The sequence below is a fragment of the Ammospiza nelsoni genome, chromosome 7, assembly GCF_027579445.1.
Source record: "Ammospiza nelsoni isolate bAmmNel1 chromosome 7, bAmmNel1.pri, whole genome shotgun sequence".
Classification (NCBI taxonomy): Eukaryota; Metazoa; Chordata; class Aves; order Passeriformes; family Passerellidae; genus Ammospiza; species Ammospiza nelsoni.
The window spans coordinates 19,665,241-19,691,802 of NC_080639.1; the positions used below are offsets into that span (position 1 = coordinate 19,665,241).

The 26,562-nt window shown below is 38.7% G+C and overlaps 1 protein-coding gene across 3 annotated transcripts in view; it reads left to right on the forward strand.

Moving 5' to 3' along the window:
• The first annotated feature begins 2,710 nt into the window (after window positions 1-2,710).
• LOC132075384 (neurabin-1-like) overlaps window positions 2,711-26,562 on the forward strand; it is a 40,984-nt gene continuing 17,132 nt past the window's right edge. The window contains exons 1-12 of one of the 3 annotated variants that reach the window (XM_059475763.1): window positions 2,711-2,833; window positions 3,356-5,194; window positions 16,981-17,113; window positions 17,485-17,605; window positions 18,118-18,222; window positions 18,402-18,522; window positions 18,953-19,099; window positions 20,853-20,906; window positions 22,688-22,917; window positions 24,586-24,682; window positions 24,763-24,952; window positions 25,712-25,863. In XM_059475763.1, coding sequence (XP_059331746.1) covers window positions 3,611-5,194; window positions 16,981-17,113; window positions 17,485-17,605; window positions 18,118-18,222; window positions 18,402-18,522; window positions 18,953-19,099; window positions 20,853-20,906; window positions 22,688-22,917; window positions 24,586-24,682; window positions 24,763-24,952; window positions 25,712-25,863 — 2,934 coding nt within the window. In that variant the 5' untranslated portion in view covers window positions 2,711-2,833; window positions 3,356-3,610. Of the gene's footprint in view, window positions 2,834-3,272; window positions 5,195-16,980; window positions 17,114-17,484; window positions 17,606-18,117; window positions 18,223-18,401; window positions 18,523-18,952; window positions 19,100-20,852; window positions 20,907-22,687; window positions 22,918-24,585; window positions 24,683-24,762; window positions 24,953-25,711; window positions 25,864-26,562 lie in introns of those variants that run through there. The other 2 variants (XM_059475762.1, XM_059475764.1) reach the window with 2 other exon arrangements.

Below are 26,562 nucleotides of genomic sequence, written 5' to 3' on the forward strand. Positions count from 1 at the left end.
AGCAATGAATGTAAAATGCTACTTTATTATTTTAGTTTTGTGTTTAACATAAGTAGTCTTCTGCAATTACAGCTTGCTTTCTTAATTCTAATAATTGAAATCACAAAATTACCTGCCAGACTTACAGAAGGTGCTCTATTTCAAATTCAAAATTGCTGTTTGAATTATACTGAATATGACTGAAATACTTCCAGAACATTTTAATTGTTCCTTATTGACAGAAAAATATTTTCTTAAAATAATCTTCTAATCTTCATTACCATCACAACTTCATATACAGCAACACTTTTTTTCCCCAAGAAGACTTTGTGCTGCCAAGCTTCCCATTCAAATACCTTTTTTTTCTTAAGCTTAGGTAACAAAATGTAGATGCTTCTTTCTCAGTGCAAACCATTTGCTTACTCATTGTTATTTCATCATCTTTAAGGAAAGTGCCACAGACTGAATGTGTAAGATAGTCTTCCCAGGTTTTATTGCACTTATTCACTATGATGAAATCACAAACTACGTCACCTTCCCAGACTTATTGCTCAAAATCCAGAGGTCTTTATCTTGAATCCTTCCCACCTTTTTAATAATTGTTTCAATAAAGAAATCTATTTTTTCTTTCACATTCACATTCCACTCATCTTGAATGCAATTCAGTCTTTCTCACTAGAAAACCCAGAAAACTGACCTAGATAAATATTGTCCTTCCTAAGCAGAACAGCTAAGTAAAATAACCTGTATATTTTCCTAATTAGGATGGGAAATCGTAAAGAAATAGGAGTCCTTTGATGCAATTAAATCTGTTTTCAGGATTTCTAATTACAATTCCTGCTTTCTCATTTATGGGAGAGTTCAAAACACAAGAGTACCTTCCTGCTCCAATCTCTTTAAGCCAGCACCCAGTACAAAGGCCACGGGCTCTCCTGAGCGTGGTTCAGAGCTGCTTTGGGCTTTGTTTTTATGTTGTTCCTGAACTCTTGCCATTTTTCCTTTGAATAGTCTCCTATACACTGCCAGGTTCCCTGATCAGAATGCAGAATGTTATCTGCCCACAATGCTTAAACTGCTGAGCGACCCTGTACATACCTTTGGTTTGTGAAAAAAAACATTTGCTTAGTAGCTCCTTGTAGACTATTTATTGAAAGATGGTGGTTAAACCTTGCAATTTCAACCCAACCTACAAATGGTATATGAAGGACCACCTCTGTAGCATGCAGGAGATCACCTCTGCATATTCTTGATAAGGCCTACATATTCAAAATATGAAACATTTGTTGCTCTTACAGTGAAACTGCATTAAAATTGTACTCAAAATGGTGTTACCAAGTGTATGTAAGACTGCTAATGGCAGACCTTGGTGAAATTCCACCGCCCTTGTAATGTTTGAAAAGACAGAAGAAAGCCTGAACAATGTTGTCTCTGTTTTGGAAAGACTGTTATATCAATAATAAGATTTATTTTATTGTAAAATCATTATTAGGGTAATTTGAAACTGTATCATAGATTTTAGATCAAGCTGTGAAATATCATAGTATAGATGTTAGATCAAGCTTGTGACTCCAAGTTAAGCCAGAGTCAATTAGGATGTCTGGGAGAATGTATAAATTTCACCATAGACTTGAGAAATAAACCAGTGAAGCTTTTTTTTTCTCAAGGAGCTAAGTATTTAGTCTTCTAAATAAATGTTACACAATTTGCTGTCAGGTGCCAACAACAGTTGCCAGGTAATAGGTAACTACCAGTACTCTTCTTCTGTGCTCTTCTATTAATTTTGTGTGAGTTTTATTCATATGGAAGGAACTGCAATCGAAATTAAACAGTCGTCCAAATCCAGTCTTTGATAAATAGGTTGAAGCCAGTGCTTTTATTTGGGCTAAGAAACGAGAGAACTGAACGTATGGAACACTGCTTTCTAAACTGCGGTTATTACTGCCTGGGGCTATCAATGATGAGCAAGAGTTCCTGGCCTTGGGGAGCTGCAGTGACTTCCCGCCCGGGGAGCGTGCGAGGGAGCCCCGCGGGCTCAGCCCCGTTCCTGCGCGGACACGTCAGGCTGTCCCGGGGCAGCAGGTGGATCCTCCTGTGCTCTGACACCGACCTGCTCGGGAGCGGCTAACACCAACTCGATTTTTGAAAGGAAGAGGGGGAAAAGGAAAGGTTTGGCACTGTTGTTACTTCAACTGTCCGAGCCTCGGTCGCGGCAGCTGTCGCTCTCCGCACCGCGCTGGCCGCCCGGGTTTGAAAGTAGCGCGCAGCATCACGGCAGCTCGGCGCTCGCCTTTCTCCAGTGTCCCTCGCCCCACTGTCTCCAGCTCCCCCGGCGGAAGCACCGGTGAGCGCTCGGGGCGCACCGACGCTGCCCCGCGCCGGCTCGCCTCGCCGACATGGTATCACCCGAAACCCGTATCCCGCCATGGCGTGGTATATCCCGGCGCGGGAGGCGCTTCCCTCGGGCCGGTCGCGCCCGCCGCCCCCAGCCCGTCTCTTCCGTGGCGCTGAGAGCGGAGCAGGGGCGCGCCCGCCGCTCCCTCTCTTTGTGTGCGAGCGAGGCAGGGAGCGCGCGCGGGCGGGCCCGAGACACAGCGCGGAGGAGGGCGCGGAGCAGCGTGAGGCCGGGGAGCGGCGCGGGCGGGCAGGCGGCGGTTCTGAGCGCGCCGCGGGGGCGGGAGGAAGGTGGAGTGAGGAGAGCGGGGCGGCGGCAGGGCGGAGGGGGGGTGGGAGGGAAGCAGAAAGAGAGAGAGGAAAGGCGGGCGGCTGTGGCGGCGGATAATGATGGCGTGGTGTGTGCGGCCGCTGGGCGGCTGGGAACGCTGAGGGGAAGGAGGCGCAGGACCCCCGCCCCCAGGTAGGCTGGCTCGGAAAGTTTGGGGCGAGGTACCGGGGCGGCTCCGCTGCGCACCCCGCAGGCCCCGCGGCGCAAAGCGCCACCACGGGGAAGCCCCAACTTGGGGCCGAAACTTGTGGCTTCCCCCGTTGCGGGCGGCGCGGGGAGCCCGGGCCCCTCCGTCCTGCCCCGCCGCGGTGCGGGCGCGCGATCCGGCCCGGGCCCGGCCTCCCCCGGGCGGCAGGAAGGGCTGGCGCTGCCCTCCCCCGCCGCCGCCCGAGCCGGCCTGGCCTGGCCCAGCCCGGGACGGCCCTTAGCGGAGGGGCGGCAGCCGGAGGTTGCGGGGGGGCCGCCTGCCGCCGCATCCCTCGCCAGAGCCGTCAGGTCGTTGCGCGGGGAGCAGCTGGGTCCGCGCGTCCCGGCCGACACAATGGGCTTTATCCCGCAGAGAGGTCTTGGGCTGCGATTCCCAGCCCGAGTTTTGGATTCGTGTCACACGCCGGCGAGGCCCCGAGTTAATGGAAACTCTCTGTCTCTCTGCAGATGGCTTTCCGGATCCCGCGATCCGCGCTGGGGATAACTCCCGATGTGGCCATTCACGCGCTTTGATTTCTTTCTCTCCACGTAGCGTCCCCTGCGCTCCATTTCAATGCGAGCAGGGAGGCTGACTGAGTGAAAGGCTGCTTTTGGGATCTTCTCTGGGATATACGCTGCCTGGTGTTGGAGGGTGGAAGCTTTGTGCTAGGGAATCGTTCTTCCCATTCTTCTTAAGGAGTGGAGGGAGCTTCCTCTTCAACAATGATGAAAACCGAAGGCAAGGGGGAGAGGACTTTAAGAAGCGCTTCTCCACACCGAAATGCTTACAAATCTGATTTCCATGCTATCAAATGCTCTTTTGATGGTGTAAACAATCCTGACAACGCTTCCAACAAAACAGGCTTGCATCAGAAGCTGAGCACCTCTTCCAATGGAGGGGGAAGTGACCCGCACAGTCGAGGCAGAGCTGCCACTTACGGTAACAGAGTACACAAGATCAAAAATATGTTTCTGCAAATGGGAAGCTCTTGTGAAAGCAATCCACCGGCTGATACTAAACGGGCCACGGCAGCAGAGTATGGATCTTCTCCAGGTAGTCCATCTTTTCTCATTGTCCAAAAAAATAATCTTCTTAATACAAGTACCAGCCCCAGTGGCAGTCCTGTGGATTCAACGTCTGTGTCTTCTGCTGCTGACAAAGTCATCCGTAGCAATGATGAGGCAGACTTGGACAAAGTAGCCCTGGCAGAAAAATTTTCAGAAACCAGAAAGCTCTTCGAGAGAAATATAAAACAACGGAGCTCAGTGGACAGATACTTCCCCAGCAAATGTGAAAGAAGTGAAGATAAGAGGAGACATGGTTCAGCTTCTGATTGCAGCAATGTGGTGGATCACTTCAGTTTTAATACAGAAGCAAGTCCTCCAGTTGTACTGGAGAAGGCTGAAAATCAAAGTAATGAGGAGTTGAAGCAGCAACATACTAACAGTGGTTCCAAATCTTCCTTCCTGAATGCAGGGCCCATTTCTAGGAGGCTGGAAAGCTTTCTGGGTGACAGTGATACTGAAGAAACCAAAGAAACTTCCAAAAATGATAGTTCTCCAAGTCAGGACCCTTTGAGAGGCCAGCAGACTTTGAATTCATCTGCTGTTGCTGAAGGATGTCGGGAGAAAGGTGCATTCCCCAAAGCGCCTGAGATCTGCAGAGATGAGCCGAGCAAGGCACTGGGAAAAGACAAAAGAGAGCAACTGGTACTTGAGAGAAGCCTGTGGAATATGGGCAGTATGCCTGCTCAGGAGGCTCAGCAGATGTCAGATAGTGTTTGCTCCTGGGTTTCTCCCACAGAGGTGACTTGCACAGAGCTAGTTGCACAAGATGAAACCTCAGGGCATGAAAAAAAAGGTTTGGAGAAAGATCACGTTGATGAAGAGAATCAGAAGCTCACATGTGATCTACAGGAAGGGAAGAGAAGCAACTATGCCTTGGAAGTGGTAGAAGAGTTTATGGATGGCAGCAAGACCAGATGGGAAGAAGGAGATGGGATGTCTGTAAGAGATGGTCCAGCTCCACAAGTACAGGAGGTTCTAGAGCAGGAAGAGGGTACTGAAGAAGAGGAGCAAGTGTTAGAAAAGCAAAGTGAGGACTTCAGTGATTTTGGAATAGAGAATGCAGCTTTTGATGATGACAGGGACACAGAGCCAGAAAACCAAGAGCCTGAAGGCAGAGAAATTTTGGAGGGAGAGGAGGACTATATGTATGACAGCGAATATGAGGAGTTTCCTGGACTTTCTGAAGAGGAAGATCCAGCGCCAGACCGAAAAGTTAAGTTCTCAACAGCTCCTATCAAAGTAAGTACATTTGAGTTTTCTTTTTTCTTTTTAAATTGTTTTGCAGTCAGAAATACTCAGGAAATAAATTTTGGGTATTTTGTGGGTTTTTTTAGGTTCTAAAAGCATTTAAGAAGTGTAAGTTTATAGTTCTTTTTCAACACTAAGTATGAGAGAAGTTACCACTTCAGAAAACTTATTAGTTAGTCTCAAGTGATTTCTTAATTACAGCTGCTTCATAAGATAGTGTAGTGAAGCACATGAGATCTTACTTGCTGGACTTTTTCAGCAGCAGATACAAACACCTTGACCTTTAATTTTTTTAGAATTGAGGCATTGCATTAGGAATTATTATTTTCAGTTTTCCTTTTGGCACAAAAGTTTAAAAAAAAATCCAAACACCCCCCCCCCCCCCACTCGAAAACTTTGATATTCAACTTCAGACTTGTTTATGGAATGAACTATAAGAAAAATATCAAATGACTGGTTCTTGTATTTTAAGATTCTAGAATTCTCTCCAATAATAATCATATATATGTTGTTTGGCTCTAATACTGATAAGGTGAATAAGCCGTAGGAGTGTTAACTTGATTATTTTGGAGTTATGAAGTTGCAGAAGTCAAAGTTATAGGGCAGACTGGCTAATGAGGAGTAGTGTAAGTTCTAACTTGAACAAATTAAAAAGACTTATGTGTCTAATCTTCCTCCACCAAAAATACCCACAAAATAAGTTGCTCCACAACTCAAACTATGTTCACCCATAGTGAACATAGTCTCTTTCCAGATTTGAATAATTCTAGTCTCTGTTAAACTTTGGAAGGAGAATTGGGAGACATGGACAAGTGTAGAATGGGGGACTGTACAGACTTTCCTCAGAATGCTTCTCTTCTACTATCACATGATTGAAAGAAATAACTTTTAATAAACAGCTTTTACATTTTGTTCTTAGAGTCAGGACTCATTTTACTGATCAGAGGGATGTAAAAATTCTGTTGACTCTTGAACTTCCCACAGCACAGAGCTGTAATTTCCCAGTTTGCTAACACACACTAGTGCTGTACCCAAAAAGATGTTTTGATCGTGGCAAAAAAAATTGGCAAAATGTGAGTTTTGTTGCGTGTGGGTTTTTTTATAGTCTCTCCATAGACAAGCTGACTTTATATGGCTTTCTTCTAGTTGATGTTGCTTTAATGGTGACCTGGAGCAGTGAAGGGGAGAGTGCTGCTATTGAAAACTGCATAATGAGTCTGGTTGGGGCTGGGAGAGAGCCAGAGGGGCATCAGTCCATTTCTACATGCATTTGTGCACTCAGTATCTGAGCAAAGTGCCAAGTAGAGTCTACTGTAAATGTGTTAAGTGACTTCCTGCTGTAGGCAGGGTTTTCCTGATCATTGCTGATTTCCTACTGCAGCAGTGGCCCTTAACAGACTTCTGCCTTCTTTGCTGTGATTATGCCAGACATAATTGAAAGCCCCGGTAGAAATCTCAGTGCTAACTGTGATGTTAGCTCAGAATTTGGTAACAAGCACTGCTCAATTATAGCTGCTTCTCTGAAAGCTACAGGAAGCAACCTGTCTAAGATTATCATTTAGACAATCAAGAGATGAATGGTTAGAAGCAACTGGTAGCGGTTTCCTATGAAAAACAACATAGTTCTTGCCAGAATGCCCCACTTGGATTGGCAGAATAAACTGTACTTAATAGCAATAGGGTTATTGAGATACTTTTTAAGGCCCTTAAATTGAAGCTTGTGATACTTGCCTTCCTTTATCCCCTTTCAGTGAAACTTGACTGTATCTTTCCTGCATTGGGTATAGGGATCTCTTTCTGTGGGTCATTTTCAATAGGTTTTCCCTCTTTCATGTCTGCCTTTTTGCTTCATGTTTCTATTATAATTAGTGGGAATAAGTCCTGGTTATATGGTTTTTGGGATTTGTATTCTATAAAATAAAGAATTCCAGCTTTTTATGCTTACCCAGAACTTTCTTCAGTTCTGTATTTTTAATATCTCAATAACCTTTTAGAAAATCCCAGTTTTACCTTACAGAAGGAAATCTCTCCATCTTTCTTCATAGATGGTGCATCTTAAATTGGAAGAGAAAAAAATATCTCATCGGTAGCTAAAAGATTATTCCTGGTCCCTACCACAGCTTTGAGCTGTGCCATAGTGAGAAATGTATCCTAGTAGCTTCTTCTTTCAGCTTTATTTAGACTAATAAGTTTGACTAAAATGTGAGTGCCATTTTCAGACATTTGTAGCCACTAGAGAAGGTCTGTGATTCTTCTCCTCACAGATGTTCCTGAGAGAGGCCAGGCTGCCCTTGCATTCTTGCTGCTTTCATTCTGAATCTCTAGTGATGACAAAGAAACCATCTGTGTCTCTTGTTGTTGCTGTTTAGGTATCTGGTAGAGTTGAAGAATTCAAAATGTTGAGTGTATTGGGCAAGAAAAAGCACATTCTCAGATCTGCAGCATTCTGCAGTGAGGGAGCCCTGACCGTTGAATTTGAAATATGCAAAAGGGAGTTTGGATATGTCTGTCAGTAATGGATAGAACTTAAGGCACCTTAAAATAGCATTTATACTGCTGCAACAAAGAGAACTTGATGAATATTTCTGTTTCAAAGCTTCTAGTCATTAGTAATATTGGCAAGTTCATTGGGTAAAAGAAGGAGACTGTGGAGCTCCCAGGGGTAGCTAACACTGTTAGCACTGCAGCTGACCTGTGGTGGAGGTCTGTAATTGTTGACATCTGTAGCAGGGCTTGGGAACATAATTTGATCTGATAATTTCAGGAAAGATGGAACAGAATTACACAGTACTCTGTTGTTTTGTGTTGCCCTGTGCCTGTGAAAGCAAGCACAGATGAGACTTTTTAAAAGAAGTGTTTAAATTCCATAGAAGCTGTTGATAAACGATATATGGGATTTTTTTACTTGCTGTGGGTGACCAGACTCTCTTAAGTCCTGCTGCTGTTTGATCTTTCCAGACCCTGGAACATTTTATCTCAGTTCTTGTTTTCCTGGAGTATTTTAGAGAGTGATACAATACAGTTATTAGCAGAACTTTGCAGCCTGGGTTTGTGTTATGGTACATGAGCAATTTTTAGTCTCTTGTTGCCACATATGAAGCCAGTAAAGCACACTTGCAGTCCATGGTATTTGCAAGGGAACTGAATTTGCCTTTGTGTTGAAGTTTTCTGAGCGAACTGTGTAAACAATCAGCATTACACACAAGGCAAATAACATCAGGTAATTCTTCTGTCATCCCTTTATATTTCATTTTGCCTTTGTAATGTAGATGTTAACTTGCTGTCAGTTATGAGATTACCTTGAAAGGCTTTAATTAACATAAATGTAATGACTGAGTGCTGTTTGATGTTTGTAATTTTGAAACTTTGTTTGGAAAACAAATGCTTGTTTTCAAATTGATCTCTTGAGATGTTTTCACCTCTGACTGTGTCAAACAAACTTTGTCCTCCAAGCCTTTAATAGCACAGTGACTAACTTCTGAAATTATTTATGATCCTTAGAAATTCTGTAGCTCAGGTAAGCTGAAAAGATAGTACAGCTGCTGCTGCTGTTTGCTTCTGTTTACTTATCAGTGTTATCTAGTTTATGTTGCATGGGAGTGTCTGTTCCCAGCTTTTTGTGAATAGTAATATATTTTGAGCTGGTTTAGTCAAGAAAGCAGTTTAAAAAAGTAAACAGAACAAACCCCGAACCTTATAAAGATATTACTTTTATATTTGTCACAGCTGAGCATAAATTTGCTTCATAAGGAAACTGCAAGCAGTTTCACAGTCTGTGTGTTGTCCTAACCAGTCTTGTTTCAGCTGCTTCTGTGAGAACATGGGAATCCTTCCTAGTATTGCCGTTTGTCTTGCACATCACAGTAAAGCTGTTCTATGTATAGCTGGGCACAAATGGTGGTGGTGTTCAGCCTTTCCTATTCTTCAACGTTTTTAGTACAAAACTGCTTACTGTGGAAGTTAATGAAGAACTAAGTGAAGATAACCCTTGAATTAGATTTTGACAGCATGCCTGCAAATGCTTTTAGAAGATGCACTTTTAGGACATGCACAGATTTTCTAGGTCAATGTGCAGAGTGGTGTTTTAACACAATGTTGCAGTGTGGTGCTTCAGCTTCATACAGCCTCTGAGTTTGGAACTGTTTGTTCGTGTACTTACAGTGTCCTACACAACAAGGGGTACAAAATGCACTGCCTGGTTGAAGGTACCCAAACCCTGAGTTCCTTCAGGAATTAGAGAATTGATGGCTGGTCAATTGTCAGCCATTGCTCAAGCACTTCTGTAAAGTACTTCTGTGGCACTAAGAAACAAGTATGTGATGTGGGTGAGGGTTGATGAAGGAAAACAGAGATTTGATTTGAGACCAGATTTAAACAGAATTGGCTTATATGTCGGAATAAATATTTTGTTTCTTGACAGAAATAATGTGTCTTTCCTTACTACTTTGTTTGGGATCTTTTCCAATGACAATTTGCTTGTTTAAAGTTATAGATTTTAATTGTTTTTAAGCTCTGTTTCTTAACATTATGACATTTGTAATGTAACATGAAACCAACTTCTCTTCATATTTTCATCTCAATCTCTCCACGGTGCTTTTCAGTGATTTTTCACAAAAAATAATTCTATTTTGTTCTGTCTACATCTGACACTATGGCATTCCTGCAACTTAACAATATGAGAGATTAAAAATATGGGTAATAACTGGAGGAAGAAGGTATATATTTTCACACACATTTGAAATTTTTTGTTGTTTTGGGTTTTTTTTGAGAAAATATAATCTTTAAACCTTTATTGAAAGTTCAGTTTTCATACAAAATCTTTCTTAAGTTAAATGATTATTAAGCCTAAATGCATTTAATTCTTCCCATAGGTTTACCTGTGTTACACAGTTCTGTGTTGAATCTTTCTGGTGCCTTTATGGTCCTTGTTTTTTGATGCTGTGATGGTTGTTCAGCTGGAACAAAGCTCTTTCAACTCAAGCTGTCTTTGGCTTTTTTCTTTTTTTAAACTAAACATCTTCTCGTTTGATTTTTAGTAAATGCTTGATATGTAATGTTTACAATAGTAGATTGATTTGGCATTTCAGGAGTCTTTGGATGAGAGTCCTGTGCCAGGACATGAGGCTGTAAATCAGAAATCTTAATTGGAACAGAAAAAGTAAAGAATTTCTTTTTGTGTCCTGGCTCATTGCTGGAGCAGCTGGACTCTCTACATTAATATCTCAGTGTATTTCCAACTGAATTATTCTGCAGATGCAGTTAGACAACATACCAACTGACCTGCTTAATGTATTTGATTATGCTAGAAAACTATATATATATATATATATATAAGAGTGTGTTGAGGTAATGGAGATCAGGTGAGGTTATCACCTGCCTGTCCCCACTCTCCTTTCAGTCCATCCAGCTTCGAACTTCTAGAAGTTTCACCTGGATTTATTAGGAAGGAGAGAGGGGTTTTAAAAGGTACTTTTAAAGTACTGATTGGTTTGTTTGGAAAATTAGCACTTGTATCAGAGGTGCATATTCATGGCCTCACTGATGACAGGGCTGCAGCTTTAGTTTAAGTTACTTGTTCTTTTTAGCTTAATGCTAGCTGATCACTACATATTCCCCGCCAGCATTTCCAGCCTGCACTGTTTTACTTTCTCAGAACAGCTGTGGGGAACAGGAGGGAGAAAAGCAGGTGAATATGAGGCACTTGAGGGTTTCATGGGAGATGATTAGAAGAAACACTGAGGAGGTGGTGGGGATCAGCAAAGATAAGCAGATTTATAGGAGACAAGTTCAGTAGATCAACAGTTGAAGTGCTGAAAGATTCAGTGTCTTTTCATGATGATTAGTGTTGTTACTATGTGAGAATACATTTCCTAGCCAGGTAAAAAATGAACCAGAAGTAGCTGAAACTTTTTTGCAGTTTACCTCTGGAGAGAAATAAATTTAAAAAAAAAAATTATCCCCTTTCCATATAATTCTAACAAAAAGAAAAGTGAACACTAAGAAGGACGTCAGTAAAAAGATCCTTGCTTTCATCTTATCTGAGTACATATTTTGTAATCCTGAGATCATGAGGATTGTGCAGAGGTTTTTACAGGGTTCTTACATTTTTATTTAGTAGGAAAGTATTATGCAATATGTCAAATATCCTATTTTTCAGACATTTTCTTTCATCACCCTCTAATATGACTTGGCATAGTGAATTGACCCTTCTTTTTAGAGCTGGGGTATTGATCATTGCTAATGGTAGTATTAATGCAGATTGGTTAATTGTATTAATGCAGATTAGTTAATTGAGTTGATCTGGTACCCCCGATGACAGGGTTATTTTGTTGTTTCTTCCTAAGGACTTTAAAATACAGGTGGACTATTTTTGTGTCCACTGTTATTCTTTTGAAGTTCCCCACAGTGATTTGCTTGCTGTTTCGATTTGGTCAGGCCAAGATTTTTGTTTTGGTGAATACCAAATAGATACATGTGTATCTGTGTGCATCACCAGGGGTAAACTGTTGGTACCAAGGCACCTGTGAAATTCACAGATGTTGTCATTGAGTCACTCTCTTTATACACATACCTAGCTTTCAGAAGCTAATTTTTTTTTTGTGCTTCCTTTTATGTGGTATTTTGAACAGTTTTTGTTCTTATGGATATATGCTACTTATTTTGGAGCCTTTCAGTCTCTTTGTCAGTCAGAGAGCATAGCCACCTCAAGCTGAGTTGCTGGAGGAGCACAGCCAGGCCAGAGCAGAGCTCTTCTGCAGATGGGGATCATGGAGTGTCTCTGAACTTCTCTGAATACCTGAAATGAAATAAAATCAGTGCTCTGAATCTGAATGGATGCTTTTCTTTGTCTTCAATATTTCTTCCATTGGGATTGAAAAATTAAATGCTGAAAGTGAATGTTTCTCCTTCTCAAGTAGCTAGCATAACCTGACTGAAATAGATGCCATTATTGTCTGTCTTGTTCTTTAGCAGGCTACAGTGTTTAATCTCCTGCAGTGAAAAACAGAACTAAAGAATAAATTTTACTGTTTTATTGAGAATTAAGTAGAGAATGAGACTGGTAAAAAACTGGTTTATTTATGATAACATTGTCCATATGAAATTGTTTGCATTGTAGATGTAAAGCTAGATTGCACTTTTGTCTTTATGTAAACTGACTTGGTTGGGGTTTTTGATGAAGTCATACCAGGCTGCAGGACCAAGGACATGAGTGTGCAAAGCCTGCCTGTCTACCTGGTTAGTAACAGAAATTGCTGTCTTGAGTGTAATTGTTTATAATATCGACCTTTGACAGTTACCAACCATTCTGAAAACTTTTTGAAGAGTAAAGGTGTGAGTATTTAAAAAGTCAAATTAAACACAGTATTTCTCTTTGCTGCTTCTATGATTGTATAGCCTGAATTGAGTTAGATCAGATATAGGCAATTTTTACTTAAAATATAGAAAGTAGTGCTAATGAAATATTAACCACATAGCTTTTGGAAGTAGAGGGAAGAATAGGATAGCAGTAGCAAGATGTCTACTTGAACAGAAGAGAGATATGGTAAGAGTAAACAGTAAAGTGTACATTAGGCTTCAGTCCTACTTCAGTGCTGCTATTTCAAATGATTATTCATGGGCACTTCACATTTTGCCAGGCATCACAAAGGCCTCAGTTTGGAAAGCTGAAACTGTTTGCTATTGGGTAATTTTCCCTGAGCTTTAACTTGTGTTTTGAACGTTGGCTTTATGGAGTGTCAGTAAACAGGCACATTCAAATGAGGGCAGGTGAACCAGGGCTGTGGTCCTGGCTGGGTGTGCTCCAGGCAGGGATCAGGAACACTCCAGGGCCTCTCTCAGATGTTCAGTGGTGCTGTAACTGCCTGTGCAAGTGTTGTGAGCCTTCCCAGCAAATGCTGCAGGATTACATGAGAACTTTAACATGATGTGGATGTTGCTTCCATTCTAATTATTTGGAGGCCCTTCCAGGCAGTTCCTGATTTCCTAATCTGACTGTTTAATTGCTTTTGTAATGTTCTGCTTTGCATTAGGCACAAACAAATCTATATACTAGAAATGAATGTTGGAGTGGAGGTCTTTGTGATTTTTTTGTAGATTTTTTGAACTTTCTTGCAAGCACATGGTAAATTAGTGTTTGCCCTCTAACTAATTAATATTCTTCTAAAAGTAACATATTTAATAGACATTCTTCTGTGCTGTTAAGAGTTTGAAGCATGTGAAGGTCATGGTTGTTTTTCTGTGATAACGCTATTTTCTGTGTTGGCACTAAGATGATAGAAGAAATTTTTGGTCCTGTAATAATTACAGGAACTGAACAGCAGGGTCTTTCAGACAGGCTCTGTTGGTGTTTTTTGGGTGCGGGTCTTGTCTTGAGGATAAGCACCTTCATAAAATATGCAAACCAAGTTTTGCATCTTCACACCAGATTTTTCTGGTGTGAAGAATGTAGCTAGTTTTCTCTCCAGATAAATATATATGCTGTTCAAGCACTAAGTATGTTTGAAAACTTACCATTATGTGTTAAAAACAGTTCAATTCAAATAATTCTTAAAAATTCAGCCTTCTATCAGAACTTTCTTTGATTCAAGTTAATTGTATTCATTCTGAAGGAAAAAGGTTTTAAGTGAAAAAAACCAACCTTTTCAGCATTTTGCCATTCATTAACTTGATAGGATCCAAAAATTATTAATGTTAGAGTAACATCCTGGATATATAACAAGCTATGGGAAAAGGCTTGTGAAATTTACATGGTTTCCATGTGAAATTCACCTGTTTTCCCTGTGTTGAGCCAATAATTTTTGTTGACTAAAAAATATATTTTAAAAATACCAGTTGCGGTACTAATAATTTTTAAATCTCTAGCTTGCAGTGGTTTCTGAATAGTAAGATTAGAATTTCTTTTGTCTGCAATGCATTTGATTCAGTGACTAAACCCTGCCAGACACAGTGTAGGGATGAACATGTTTAGCTTTCTCATCAGTCTTCTAAACTGTGAACTTACGTTATTTATTATCCACATTTAAATGTTACTTCTGCTACTTGGCAAGAACAACTTGCTGACCAGTTCTGTATTTTCTGTATTAATAGCAACATTTTTTTCTCTCTCATAAAAGATGAACATAATGTTATGATTCCATGTGTACACAATAAAATTTCTGTATTATACCCTTGACTCTTCAGTCATAGTTTTGTAGTGTGCTTTTACTTTTCTTTCTGTTTTTCCAGTGTTTGGCTTCTGGTTATAAGTTTTACTTTTCTTCTGTTCTTTGTAAATTAATGTTTTTCCTCAAAATTATTTTTCTGAAATTTGGAGAGGGGTGTCTTGTTCTTACTATTTGGAAGTAGGTCTGTTTTCTTTTAAGTGTGAGGTTATGGTTTTTAGAATATTACCCAAATGTTCTCATACAGTTGTCAACTGTCACTTTAAGATAAAAGTATGAATTCTTTCTCTTAGTAAATTACACAGAATTTATTTCAAGTAGGCTTTTCTTAGAAAGGTAATATGCATAAATATTAGGATTCCTCATTTGCATAAATATGTTTATGCCATTATTTTATTAATAGCAATGATAAACGTCACTGGAATTTAAATGACCACTAGTTTTAAATTCTATTATCTGCTTCTAGTAGATGAACAATTCCTATTGTCAATTTTGCATAAAAATGAGCAAATTCCATAAGATTCTAAAGTACAATTCTGTTACTTTTAAATTGGAAAAGTGATAAATAATTTTTAAAAGTTCCAGAGATATTTTAATGCTGGTGCCCAAGGCTTGCAGTGTACATAATGCTGTTGTTACAGTGCAACTTCGCTTCCCCAAATTTCTAGCACTTTATAGTGTTGTGCAAGCAACCAGTTATCCCTGTGTTAATGTCATTTTTCAGTAGATAGTAATTATTTGCATAATCTTCTGCTCTCTTAGACCACTGAGTTGTAAAGCACTAAGAAAATACAGTTGTCACTGTCTCCAAAATGAACTACTGCCATTCTCCACATTTTGCTCAACCATTTGATAGTTGAGATATCTTTTTTATATTGTAGTCATACTGTTAATACTAGATTATATGTGTATGAATTTTTATGGGGGCTTTTTTCATGCCTTGGTATTTGATTTGCCCTCAAGAACTCAGGTCTTCTCAATAACAAGTTACCATTTGTCCACTCATGTGCTTCCTTTTTATTATTAGTTTAAAATTCATCTTATTATAATTTGACTGGCTTTGGAGATGCTGCTTTTTCTGTTGGAATGAAAAATAAAACTAGGCCAGTCTTGTTCCAAAGGATGAATAATGCTTCATTAAATGCTTCTGCTGCATATCCTATTTAGTGATTTGGGGGCTGAGGAGAGTGATTAATTTAAAGAACTTGGCCACTTTTTTCTGATAGTGGTAGAATAAGACCATTTAGATGGTTTTCTTTGTCTGTTTTGCAGATTTTTTCTGTAAAGCTCATGGAAGACATGCTGTAAGTGTGACCCTTGCTGTCTTTCTGTGTCCAGTTGTTGCCTACTGGTATCTGTATGAAAGTCACAAGGAGTTTATTGACCTTTATGCAAGACTTAGGAATAACAGCTTCTAAGGAAGGTTCTTTCATTGTGGAAGGCATAAGATTTCTGAGAGTGGGTTTCTTCCTTCCCTTTCAGCCAAGTGGATCTAACCTCTCTTGCTGGACTGGCCATGCCATGTGTCTGGAGTAGGTGTTTCGCAGGTTTGGGAAGAGTTTGTGAACTGATGTCAGTTGTAGTCTGAAGGTGATGGCAGTAGGCTCCTCACAGGAAATACTGAATTATATTGGTTGCATTTTGATAATCTGTTTCAATGACCATTTTTCAGTGTCTGAAGCTACTGCTCTGCAGAGCTAAAGCTGTATACTAGTGAATGTAAATTCACAGGGAAAATGTTCATTACAGCTAATGCTGTGGTATTTCCATGATTCAGTTACCTGTTTAGGTAGTCTCAGCAGAAAATACAACAGTTGCTAAAATACAGTAAACCAGTGTGAATGAACTTCATGTCAGTGCTGCATGTTCTTGATTAGGGAGATGGCTGCTGCAGCAGCAATGAGTGCGTTTTTGTCTTACAGTGGTGGTGGATAAAATACTTAGTGCCTGCAAAACATTTAGCAGATAAACCTTAATTTTTAAGATAAATGAGGGTGTGATATTTTTCCTTTTTTTTCCTAACTAACTTCTTAATTTAAATGCAGTTAATGAACATGCTGATATGTCTGTTATATATAGTTAATTCTTCCTTCTATATTTCTGTCTTAATTTGTGTTGTTTGTTTATCTTTTATTTTTAACAATTCAGAAACTCAGCTGGAGTGAATACTAAAAATAGTAATGTATGTAGCAAGGCATTTCCTTTTCCTGGGAAACTGCGTGATTCCCTTGCAAAATCAGAAAACTACATCTGTTTGAAACACTGCAATTGGCAGATGGTGTGGGGGGAGGGAAGAAGAGAGGAAGGATTTGGTGGAATGTAGTCCTAATAAAAAAAGTCACACGATATCAAAGAGGAGCTGACTGATTTCTTTTAACTCTTTGGTGTGTTTGCAAGATAAAATCTGTTCAAGTAATTGTTTTGAAACTTAAAATGTTACTTCTGTGCAAGCTAGAAACTGTGTGACAGCAGCAGTATTTATTAAATTGATGGTTGTTTAGAAAATGAGATCTCTGAAAATACCACTTTAATTTCCTTATGGATTGTCTTTCAATTATATGGTGTTTGAAAGGAGGTGAGAAGACATTAAAAAAAGTTTTCTGTTCCATTTCTTAGGTTTTCAGTACTTACTCAAATGAAGACTATGATAGACGTAATGAAGAAGTTGACCCTGTGGCAGCCTCAGCTGAGTATGAACTTGAGAAAAGGGTGGAAAAAATGGAAGTGTTTCCTGTGGAAATTGAAAAAGGTGCAAATCAAATCTTGAATATTTGCAGGAGATACTATGGGAACAAAAGATAAAACCATAGATGTATATTCCTGGAATTTAGGTCTTGAATTTTTGTATATGTGTCTGGGGTTAGATTTGTGGCAAGTTCTGGTGAATTTAGTGAGTATTAAGTGCAGATTGTCATACTGAATTGAAGTTAGGAGGGCTACAGGGCAAAAAGGCTTTAAGTAGTATCTACATATAGAATATATTCTATTTTTTTCTCTTTTTTAAAGTTAATTTCTATTATCTTTTGTGTAGAAAGACTTGGAATGCTTTGAAACAACTCAGTATTGCTAACTGTTACATCATATGTCATGCAACTAATGTTAGATTTTTGAATCCCTTAGGTGATAGGGGTCTGGGCATCAGTATCATTGGAATGGGAGTTGGTGCTGATCAGGGACTGGAAAAACTAGGTATTTTTGTAAAAACAATAACAGATGGTGGAGCTGCTCAGAGGGATGGACGGTGAGTTTTTCGTTGAATTGATTATGCTTTTTACAAATTTCCAACTGGGCCCAGTTGATTTCATTAGATATGCTGTATACTGTGAATAAAAGTACAAAAGCTGAATGCAGCTGAGTGATTATTACATTCCTGCTTTATGTTAAATTTTTAAAAATGAGTTTTTTATTATAGGACATTTTTGCTAAGTAACTGTAGATCTACTTGCAGCATATATATGTTCAAAATGAGCTCGTGTAGAAGTACCACAAAATGATTCATGTTGACACTCTGGAGCACCAATCACAGTTATAAATAATATAAAAAACATCGAGTCAAATACTGTGTAAATTTAAATTGTTGATTTGCATAGTAACAGAGGATGAGGAGACTATTTTTAAGCAATGAATTTCAGTGGAGTCAGAATTTATCATTGAAAATACTAGTGAGTTTTAGGTGATATTTGTCATGTCAAAAATGTTTCAAGCCAAAATACTATTGTTTACCTGATAGCTAAGCATTTATTTATTTTGCAGAATTCAAGTAAATGATCAGATTGTTGAGGTTGATGGCATAAGTCTAGTGGGAGTTACTCAGTTCTTTGCAGCCACTGTACTAAAGAACACCAAAGGCACTGTGAGGTATGTGTGTTTTCTCTGAAATAATAGTTTCTTTTTGCCATTTTTCATTCATGGAGAATACAAAACCTCAGTATGAAAATTTTGCAAAGATATTGTGAAGGCAACAGTGTAGCAAACTCATTTCCTAAGCATGTCTTAAATTTTTTTGCTGCAACATAATTTGTTCTTTTTTCCTGTAGGTTCCTGATTGGGAGAGAGAAGCCAGGGTCTGAGAGTGAAGTAGCCCGTCTCATTAGTGAGACCTTAGAGCAAGAGCGGTGTCTGTACGAGCAGCACTATGCTCATGATGATACAGAGCAGGTAAACATTGCTCATGCTCTGCTAATGGGGCAAATGGTGGAGGTTAATCCAACACAGGCAACTTGTTAAAAACAGGAAAATAAGCACTTCATACACTGCTGTTGTTAAGGCACATAGTTATTGCTTTATCACTAATCCAAAATACACTTTTAACTGTCAGCTGTATGTGATCATTTTGTGCATGTCTTTCTTAACTCTCTTTTGTGGGACTTTGATGAAGGTGTTTGCAAGTCAACTTTAACACTTACCATAGGTATGAGATGTGTATATATATACCATAGATACAGATATATACCATAGGTATATAGTAACTAGTCAAGAAAAGTTTGGCAGCTGGTAGGATTCCTTGATTGTGTGCTTTGGTTATTGCTACTACCTTAATGCAAAAGTGTTTGTGTCACAGAATGTCATGATTTTCTCATTTTGTCAGGATGATGACTATGATGATGAGGAGGAGGATACATATGAGTCACATTTACGTGGAAAATCTGTAGAAGTTTTTGATCTTCCTGAAAATGAAGATATTGGTTTACTACTGGATATGGATTCAGCAGCGTCTCTTCTTAAATTTAAAGAGGTGTTGTAGCAGTTTCTTAAATATTCTTTGTGATGCACTGGGGAGCATCTGAAACTTGTAGGATTTGGATATAATCTCCTTCATGTTCCCTCTCGTTGCTTTGGGGTTTTTTCCCCCAGTGTCTCCAATAAATATCTCTGGTAAATGTCCATTGAAATATAGGTCTTCTGTAATTTTTTATATCCAGTTTCCCTATGCATATTTACATTAAACAATCTTTTGATTTAAATTTGAAAAGCCCTTGGAAACGGGCGGTAGAACCCAGCCCCAGCTCGGTCCTTGTTGTCTGAGTATTGCATTAGATAAATAGGATGCTTTTCTTAGTTCTCCTGTGGCCCATTGGCTTGTGCTTGTGTTTGCTGCCCAGTAGAATGGCTTTAGCTGCAGAGGGCATGCGGGTTGTGCAAATATGCCTCTTCTGAATAGTCTCAAGTGTTGTTGTTAGAAGTTTTTCAGGAAGACAGGAAATACATATCTAATTTCTTGGTTTAGTCCCTGCCGTCTTCTGTGATATCTGTGTACATAAAAGACTTGATTCTGTAGATAGGCATATTTTTGGCTTGGAGAGTATTTTTATGGTGTGTTTTTTGGAAGGAATGGATTTGTAAACCCAGTAGGGCATTCCAGACTCTGAATCACAACTTAACATAATTGGAAATAGTACGGTTCTCTTTTCCCAGGGTTTTTATAAAGGAGCATATTTGCTTTATTCAGAGCTGTGGGATTTAGTCAGGGACTTAAATGGTACAGACTTTGGCATTTAGGAGTCCAGGCTTCTCTGGCAGATTTAAGTGCCTGTCATTTTCACTCTGGGAGGAGAAAAATATACTGCAAAGAAACTGTTTTATCAGATGGTATTTGCTGCTACATCAGCTTATTTTTGTGTTGGTATTGGATTGGTATTTTGCAGATCTCCTAAGTTTGTTCTTGTTGCCATTGTCTCTGTCATTCCTCTTGTCATTGAGGAAGTAGAAATTGCAGGCTGCTGATCTCTAGAGAACATTCACAATTTTTCTAGGTTTGGAAGCATTGCAGCAAGCTGAAGCTTCTTAAGTGCTGTATTTACTTGGGATACAATTATAATCTCATGTAGAATCATTACTGTGCTGTTGCTGACATAATCTAAATGAAGAATAGTCATGGATTCACCAGTTGTAATTTGGGATCGGTGCAATGTGCCTTGACAAAAAGAAAATTCCCGCAGGGTTACAGATGTAAAGAGAGATATAAGGAACAATTAATACTTGTTAAAAAAATCTTTACATTTGGCTTAAGTGTAGTCTTTTTGATTTCTAATAATCCTATGAAGATTTGTGGTGTAAAAATACATGGCTTAATTTTAAAATAAAGCGAACACATTTATTTTTCAGTGCTGATTGTAAAAATATTTAGTACTGTTAAGTTTTTCCTTTTTTCTGTGTCCCAGTTGTCATCTTAAGTGCATTGCTGCTTTTCATTACTCTGGCACATTGAAACCTTATCATAATCTTTTCAGCTTAATATATAGACAACAATGGGAGATTTTTTAGGGTGGTTATGTACTGGGGAACTTGTTTGAAGTTTGAGTAATTTTTAATTTTTTTTTAAATAAAAGCTTATGATGACTTCTCCTGTAAATGACAAGTAATTAGGTTGACTTTATGCCACTCTAACAATGGTTTGGGGAAAAAGGGTATCATGGAGAAATATTTAAAGCTAACATTTTCAAATGTAATTTTGTGTGTGCTGATACAGTTTTTTTCATCCGTTCCAGCTACAATTAAAACATGCAGTAACAATAGCTGAAGTGAATCAACTGAAGGAGAAAGTAAGTTTTCAAAGAATATAATTATTGGTAGTTTGTGGTATTTGTATGGGTGGTTTGTTTGGGGGGGGGGTTGTTTGGTTTTTGTGGCTGTTGATTTTACCAGGAATAGGCTGAATGCAAAAGGCAGCAATCAGTTTATGCCTCAGGCACTCTCTACTTTATGCTGGACAGACATTTCTAAGCTGAAGAGCTATGCTCAAATTAAAAATAAAATAAAATAAATCAACCAAACAAATAAAGCCCCAAAAGTCACATAAAACAACTAGAAAAACCCCCCAAGTCTCCACTTTAAAAGGAACACTTCAGTATTACTGCTTAGAGTAGCTGAATACTGTGGAGAGCTGTATGAAACAGCTCATAAACACATAAACAAATATGAGAACATTATCAGTGGTTTGAACTTGTCTTATTTGAGAATAGATTTGGTCAGACAATTGTTTGTGGCTGTCTTTCTGTTACCAGAAAGTTATTTCTGTTATCCTCTTTCCCTCCTCTAATTTCTGACCTGGTCTGGCAAAGTGTTTTTTTCCAGTAGTTTTGTTTGTTGCTGAAGATTGGTTCAATGCCTCTGCTTATTCTGAGAAAGTGTTTCTTTTTCTTTTTTGCTGCTTTTTCCACTGATGCAGATTTATACGTGGCCTTTTTCTGAAAATACTGTGTGTGAGCAAGCAGCTTCATTTATTCCATTGCCCTTCTGTGCTGCCTTGCTCAGAAATGCATATCCTAGGACAAGTTGCAGCACATTGCTAGGAGCAGGTAGCAAGTGAAGAGGGCATAGTGCTTCAGGTTGCAGTGATTCTCAGTAGCAGTAACTATTGGGGTATTTCATGCACTCTGCAATTGTTGAGGCAAGGCAGACAAAGCTACTTACGACAGCTCCCTTTTTGATTTCTGACAGTGCTCCTCCTCTTTCTAGTATTTTTGGTATGTGCCCCAACTGGATTGCACAAAAGCTGTTAAAGATGTTGGTGTTAGTACAACTTACGACCCCATTTTTAAATTCAAGAAATTCTTGGTCCTTTCAACATCCTTGTTCCATTGGCAGGTGATCTTAACTGGCTTCAAAAGCAGTGATTTATTTCCTCAGTGGAAGTGGTGTCCCCAAAGAAGGAGGCATGGGTATAAACTAAGCTATATCTTGCTTGTTCACTCCTCCAAGGCCTGGAGAGCTTCACATGTTAACATACCTGTGTGTAGTGTGGCTGCTGTCAAGCTGAAGGGTTGGCATCCCTTTCCTTTACTGAGGGAATATTTGGTGCTTTTGGACATTAGCTCAAGAAAAGGAAACCCTGCACGTGCCATCATTGATTTGGAAGACCAGTGTCATATGAAGTTACCAGGGAAGATCAGGTGGTCGTGTTATCTTTATTCAAAAAGCTATAGGTAACAAAGTAGTGGGACAGGGAGCTTGTCTTACACAGGTTAAAATTCTTTATCTGCAGTTGCCTTTGAAGGTATTCAAAGTAGGCCTCTCCAGAGATACTAAGTTCTGGTGAGATCTTGAGCAATATAAGCTAATAATACAGGTCTTGGTCATTTAATCTGTCTAGAATGATGCAGTACAAATGAGGAAGCAGTAAAAGATTCTTGGGTTTCAGTTCTTAACTTGATTAGATTAGCAAGGGTTGGAAGAGTTGATGTGATTACTTTAAAAGTTGTGTCCTGTTTTCATATTACTGATAAGTATGTAATCATTATTAGCTGTTCTCTACATGTATCAGCAACTGTTTTTTATTTCATCTTTTAGTTTAGATCAATTCATTAAGTATTAATCTTTTCAGTTAAAAGTTGTTGAAGCAGAAAAAAATGAATGGAAATTTAATCGAGCCCAACTGCAGCAAAACTTGGATGAAAGCAAAGAGAAAATTAAAAAGTTGGAGACCTACTGGTTAGAGGCACAAAATTTATGCAAAACAGTAAATGAGCGTCTTAAAGAGACTCAAGAACAATGTGATGCCCTTGAAAAGAAATACAACAAGGCCAAGAAATTGCTTAAAGACTACCAACAAAAGTAAGTACCCCAAAATGCCAGGTCTCTATGTATTGGTTGAATGTTTTGTGCAACTTGGGGAAAGCTGTCAGCAATACCTAGGGGAATAGGATTTGCTTAACATATTCTCTTTTTATTTATTAGAGTGCAGGGAAGAAGTGGGCTACAAATGCTGAATTATTCCATACCTTACATCACCAACTTCTGGAAAGGCTCTCTGAAAATCTTGCTGCTGATTTTGATTTATAGCTAAGGAAAAATTCTTTAATATTTCAATGACAACTATAAAAAAAAATACTTAGAAACTTAGTTTAAAAGCTGTAATGCATATTTACTTTTTTGGAAGGACTACTTGAAATTTGATATGAGGTGTTAGGCAATATCTTTTGCTCTTTGTGAAAAACCCTCAGCTTGGCTGACTTCAGTGTTCCAGATAGAATAGGCATCAAAGGATGTTTCATAATAGCCAGATACATGTGATTTAGTGTGAGTTAGGTATATCTTGTAGGAGGAGTAAAAAGAATTTTGAGAGAAACTGAAAGTTTGGGGATATGTGTCTAGCCCACTAAAATGGCAGCATGAAAACAGTATCTTCAATCTGTTAAAGGATTTGGGTTTTTTAGTGGAGGTACTATTGTTTATTAGATACATCTGTGGGGGGCTTCCATCACTGTTATGTGGTAGTGTCTAATTGTTCTATGATCTTGTTTTATGAGGAGGTAATTGCAAAATATTTGTAGATGTGTCCTGATAATAGAGAACACAGCTGTTGCTTTTGGTAATTGCTGTAAGTGTGTAATACTCTTGTTCCCAATTTCTCTACTTGCTACATACTTTTAAAGGCAATTTATTATGATCTTTTGCTCTGTAGTCCACATCCAGAAATGTTACTTTTCACAGTACGTTTTTGTGCTGTTTGGTGAGCTTTTTAAAGGTCTCCTTTCCCCTCTCCTCCCAAGCTTATCCACATGGAAGTTCAAAAGTACGTGAAGATGACTGCTAACATGCTGCTTTCCATTTCCTTGCTGTTTAGCCAATTCCCATTACTTGTTTGATTATCCCTGAAGCTTTTGCATCTGTTGTAGATGTTTTATGCTTATTTTCTGGTTTTGTATGTCATTTCATATGATGCAGGCAAAAACAGCTTTTATTTTTGTTTCCTTCTTGTAGTCATTGTTTCTTTTTTGTAAAACGCAGCCATTGCAATTGCTGTAGGATGGACCAAGTAGAAACTTGAAATGCAATTTAATTTCCAACAAAGAATTTTGCCATAACTTTTGGAACAAAAATATACTGTGTGTGCATGAATCTTTGTGGAAGAGAGTAAGATGTTATGATTTGAGTTGGGCATGTATTTCAGGCTTAAATGCATATGCAACTTGCCGCTTTTAAAATGAGAGATGGTTGTACCTTTGCAGAAAAAGTGTTGCCATGCATCCTTTTTCTGTCCAGAGTAAGTCACAGTCATCTCTGCTTTCTTTTGAAGACAGTAGAAGCATACAAATAGATATGTCATTTTCTGACATGATAAGATTAATGAATCACCTATACCTTGCAGACTGATTTTTGTCACCATTCACTAATGGAATGTTTTTTAGTTAATGCAATTGTGCGTATTTCTATTTAACATCATTTTCTGCATTTCTGTATATTACTGTTTCATAGACATGTATATATTTCTTTCACCAGAGAAATAGAATTTATGAAGAAAGAAGAAGATCATTCAAAGCTACTTGAAGAAAGAGACCAGAAATATGCAGAACAACTGAAAATCTATCAGGAAAAAGTAAAGCAGTATTATATTTTGAAATAAACTTCTGCATTTTTGGAGACATGTATCTCACTTCTGAATTTTAATTCTTGCAGATTTCAGAGCTTGAAAATAAATTGAAAGCATATGAGAAAATGCCTTATGTGTTTGAAGGTAGCAGTTTATTGGAAGATGGCTGTCAAAGTCCAGACCAATCTAATGAACAATCAAAGATTAAAGAAGACAATGAAAAAGAAACCAAATCAATAGAAGAAAGAATAAATTCTTTAGATATGCTGGTTTCTGGTAAGTAGAATAAATTCTTTAGATATGCTGGTTTCCTTATTTACACTTAAGGAAAATTAGGAGGCGTTATATGTATAGTGTTTTTTTTGTTATTAAGAGAAGTGAAGTGTTCCCTGTTTCCTTCTGACTGGGTAAATGTTTTAGCTGAGTCAGTGTGGATACTTGAGTTTAGGTTCCCCCAGCATTTTCAGTAGAATTGTAATGTATTTCTTAGGTCTTGTGGGAAAGAGGAGGTGGATGGAGAGACAACTATTTTAACAGTTCTTCGGATTCTCTGTTAGTTGAACTACTGATGGGACTAAAACACTGAGATATGTCAGTTAAAATCCCATTTATTTCAAGCTATAATTTACAGTAAACTTGCTGTGATTTTTTGTCTCAATTTTATGCACAGAATGTAATGAAATATCAGATGGAGGTTCCAATGAGAATGAAATTTTAAAAATATTTGGTAAATTCTTACTTTGTAGAGAGTTTCTATCCTAAAGAATGATTTTAGGAAAGCACATCTGGGGCACAAATTTTCATCTATTTGAGAACAGAATTCAAGTATATTTCAAATTAAACAGAAATTGCTATTGCCATGTGTAAAATAGTGCAGTATAATATGAAAATTATTTTCATACAGTAATGGTTAATAGGTAGAATAATTCCGACTTAGATTCTGAATATTTTTCTGGACAGGGGGTTGGTGAACTAGCCTAGCAGTTTTTGATGGGGTTTTTGTTTGCTTTTTTGAAAAGTATGTGTTTGTTGCAGATTTTGATGCTTTTGTTGGGGATACTCCCAGATTAGACACCAGTGCCCACAAAGCAAAAGCTCAGCTTGCTTTGAAAGTAAAACGCCAGCCACCTTCTCGGTCAAAGCTGAAAGAATCTCTTGGGGGTGCACAACAGACTGCAAATCTGCAGGTACTGACACTGGTGATCATGTACTCTGGATACTGACCAAGGGTTGAGTTTTATCTGTATTTGCAATTGTAAGTCTTCTCCATGCTTCATGCAGGCTGTGCCAAAGCATCCTTGTTTTATGCTGCATCAAAGGAAAAAAACCTTTTAGGGTTCATGACATACATGGGAACTCTGGCGTGTTTTTGTGGCACAGTTAATTTGGAGTTAGCAAAGAACTGTGTGAGCTTGTTCTGTGCTGCTTCTGCTTGCTGACAGATTTTGATACAGTGACATGTTGAGAAATACACTAATTTATCTTGTTATGCCTTCATCTGGAACAAGTCAGTTACCAAATTTCTTCAAAAACTAAAGAGTTCTGAAATGCTTCATTTTTCATAAGTCATCATTTGAGTTCACAAGAAGTGTGCCAGTAAAATGTTCTCATGTTTCTGGAAAACAACTGGAGAATTCAGGTATAGATAGTCAATATATGGGAGAGCCTGTAGTAGAAGGAGGACGCTGAACTAATTTAGTGAGATTGAAAACTGGCTGCATTGAATTGGAATGGCTAATGTGTACCAGAACACTTCTGATTTGGCTAGAAGAAGTTTACTTGGGATGTGCAGAAAGATGTGTATAGAGGTGGGTAACACATTCTAAAATCAGATTCATGTGATTCAGATGGTATCCACAAGTATGTAAGTTCAGAAAATTTCCTGA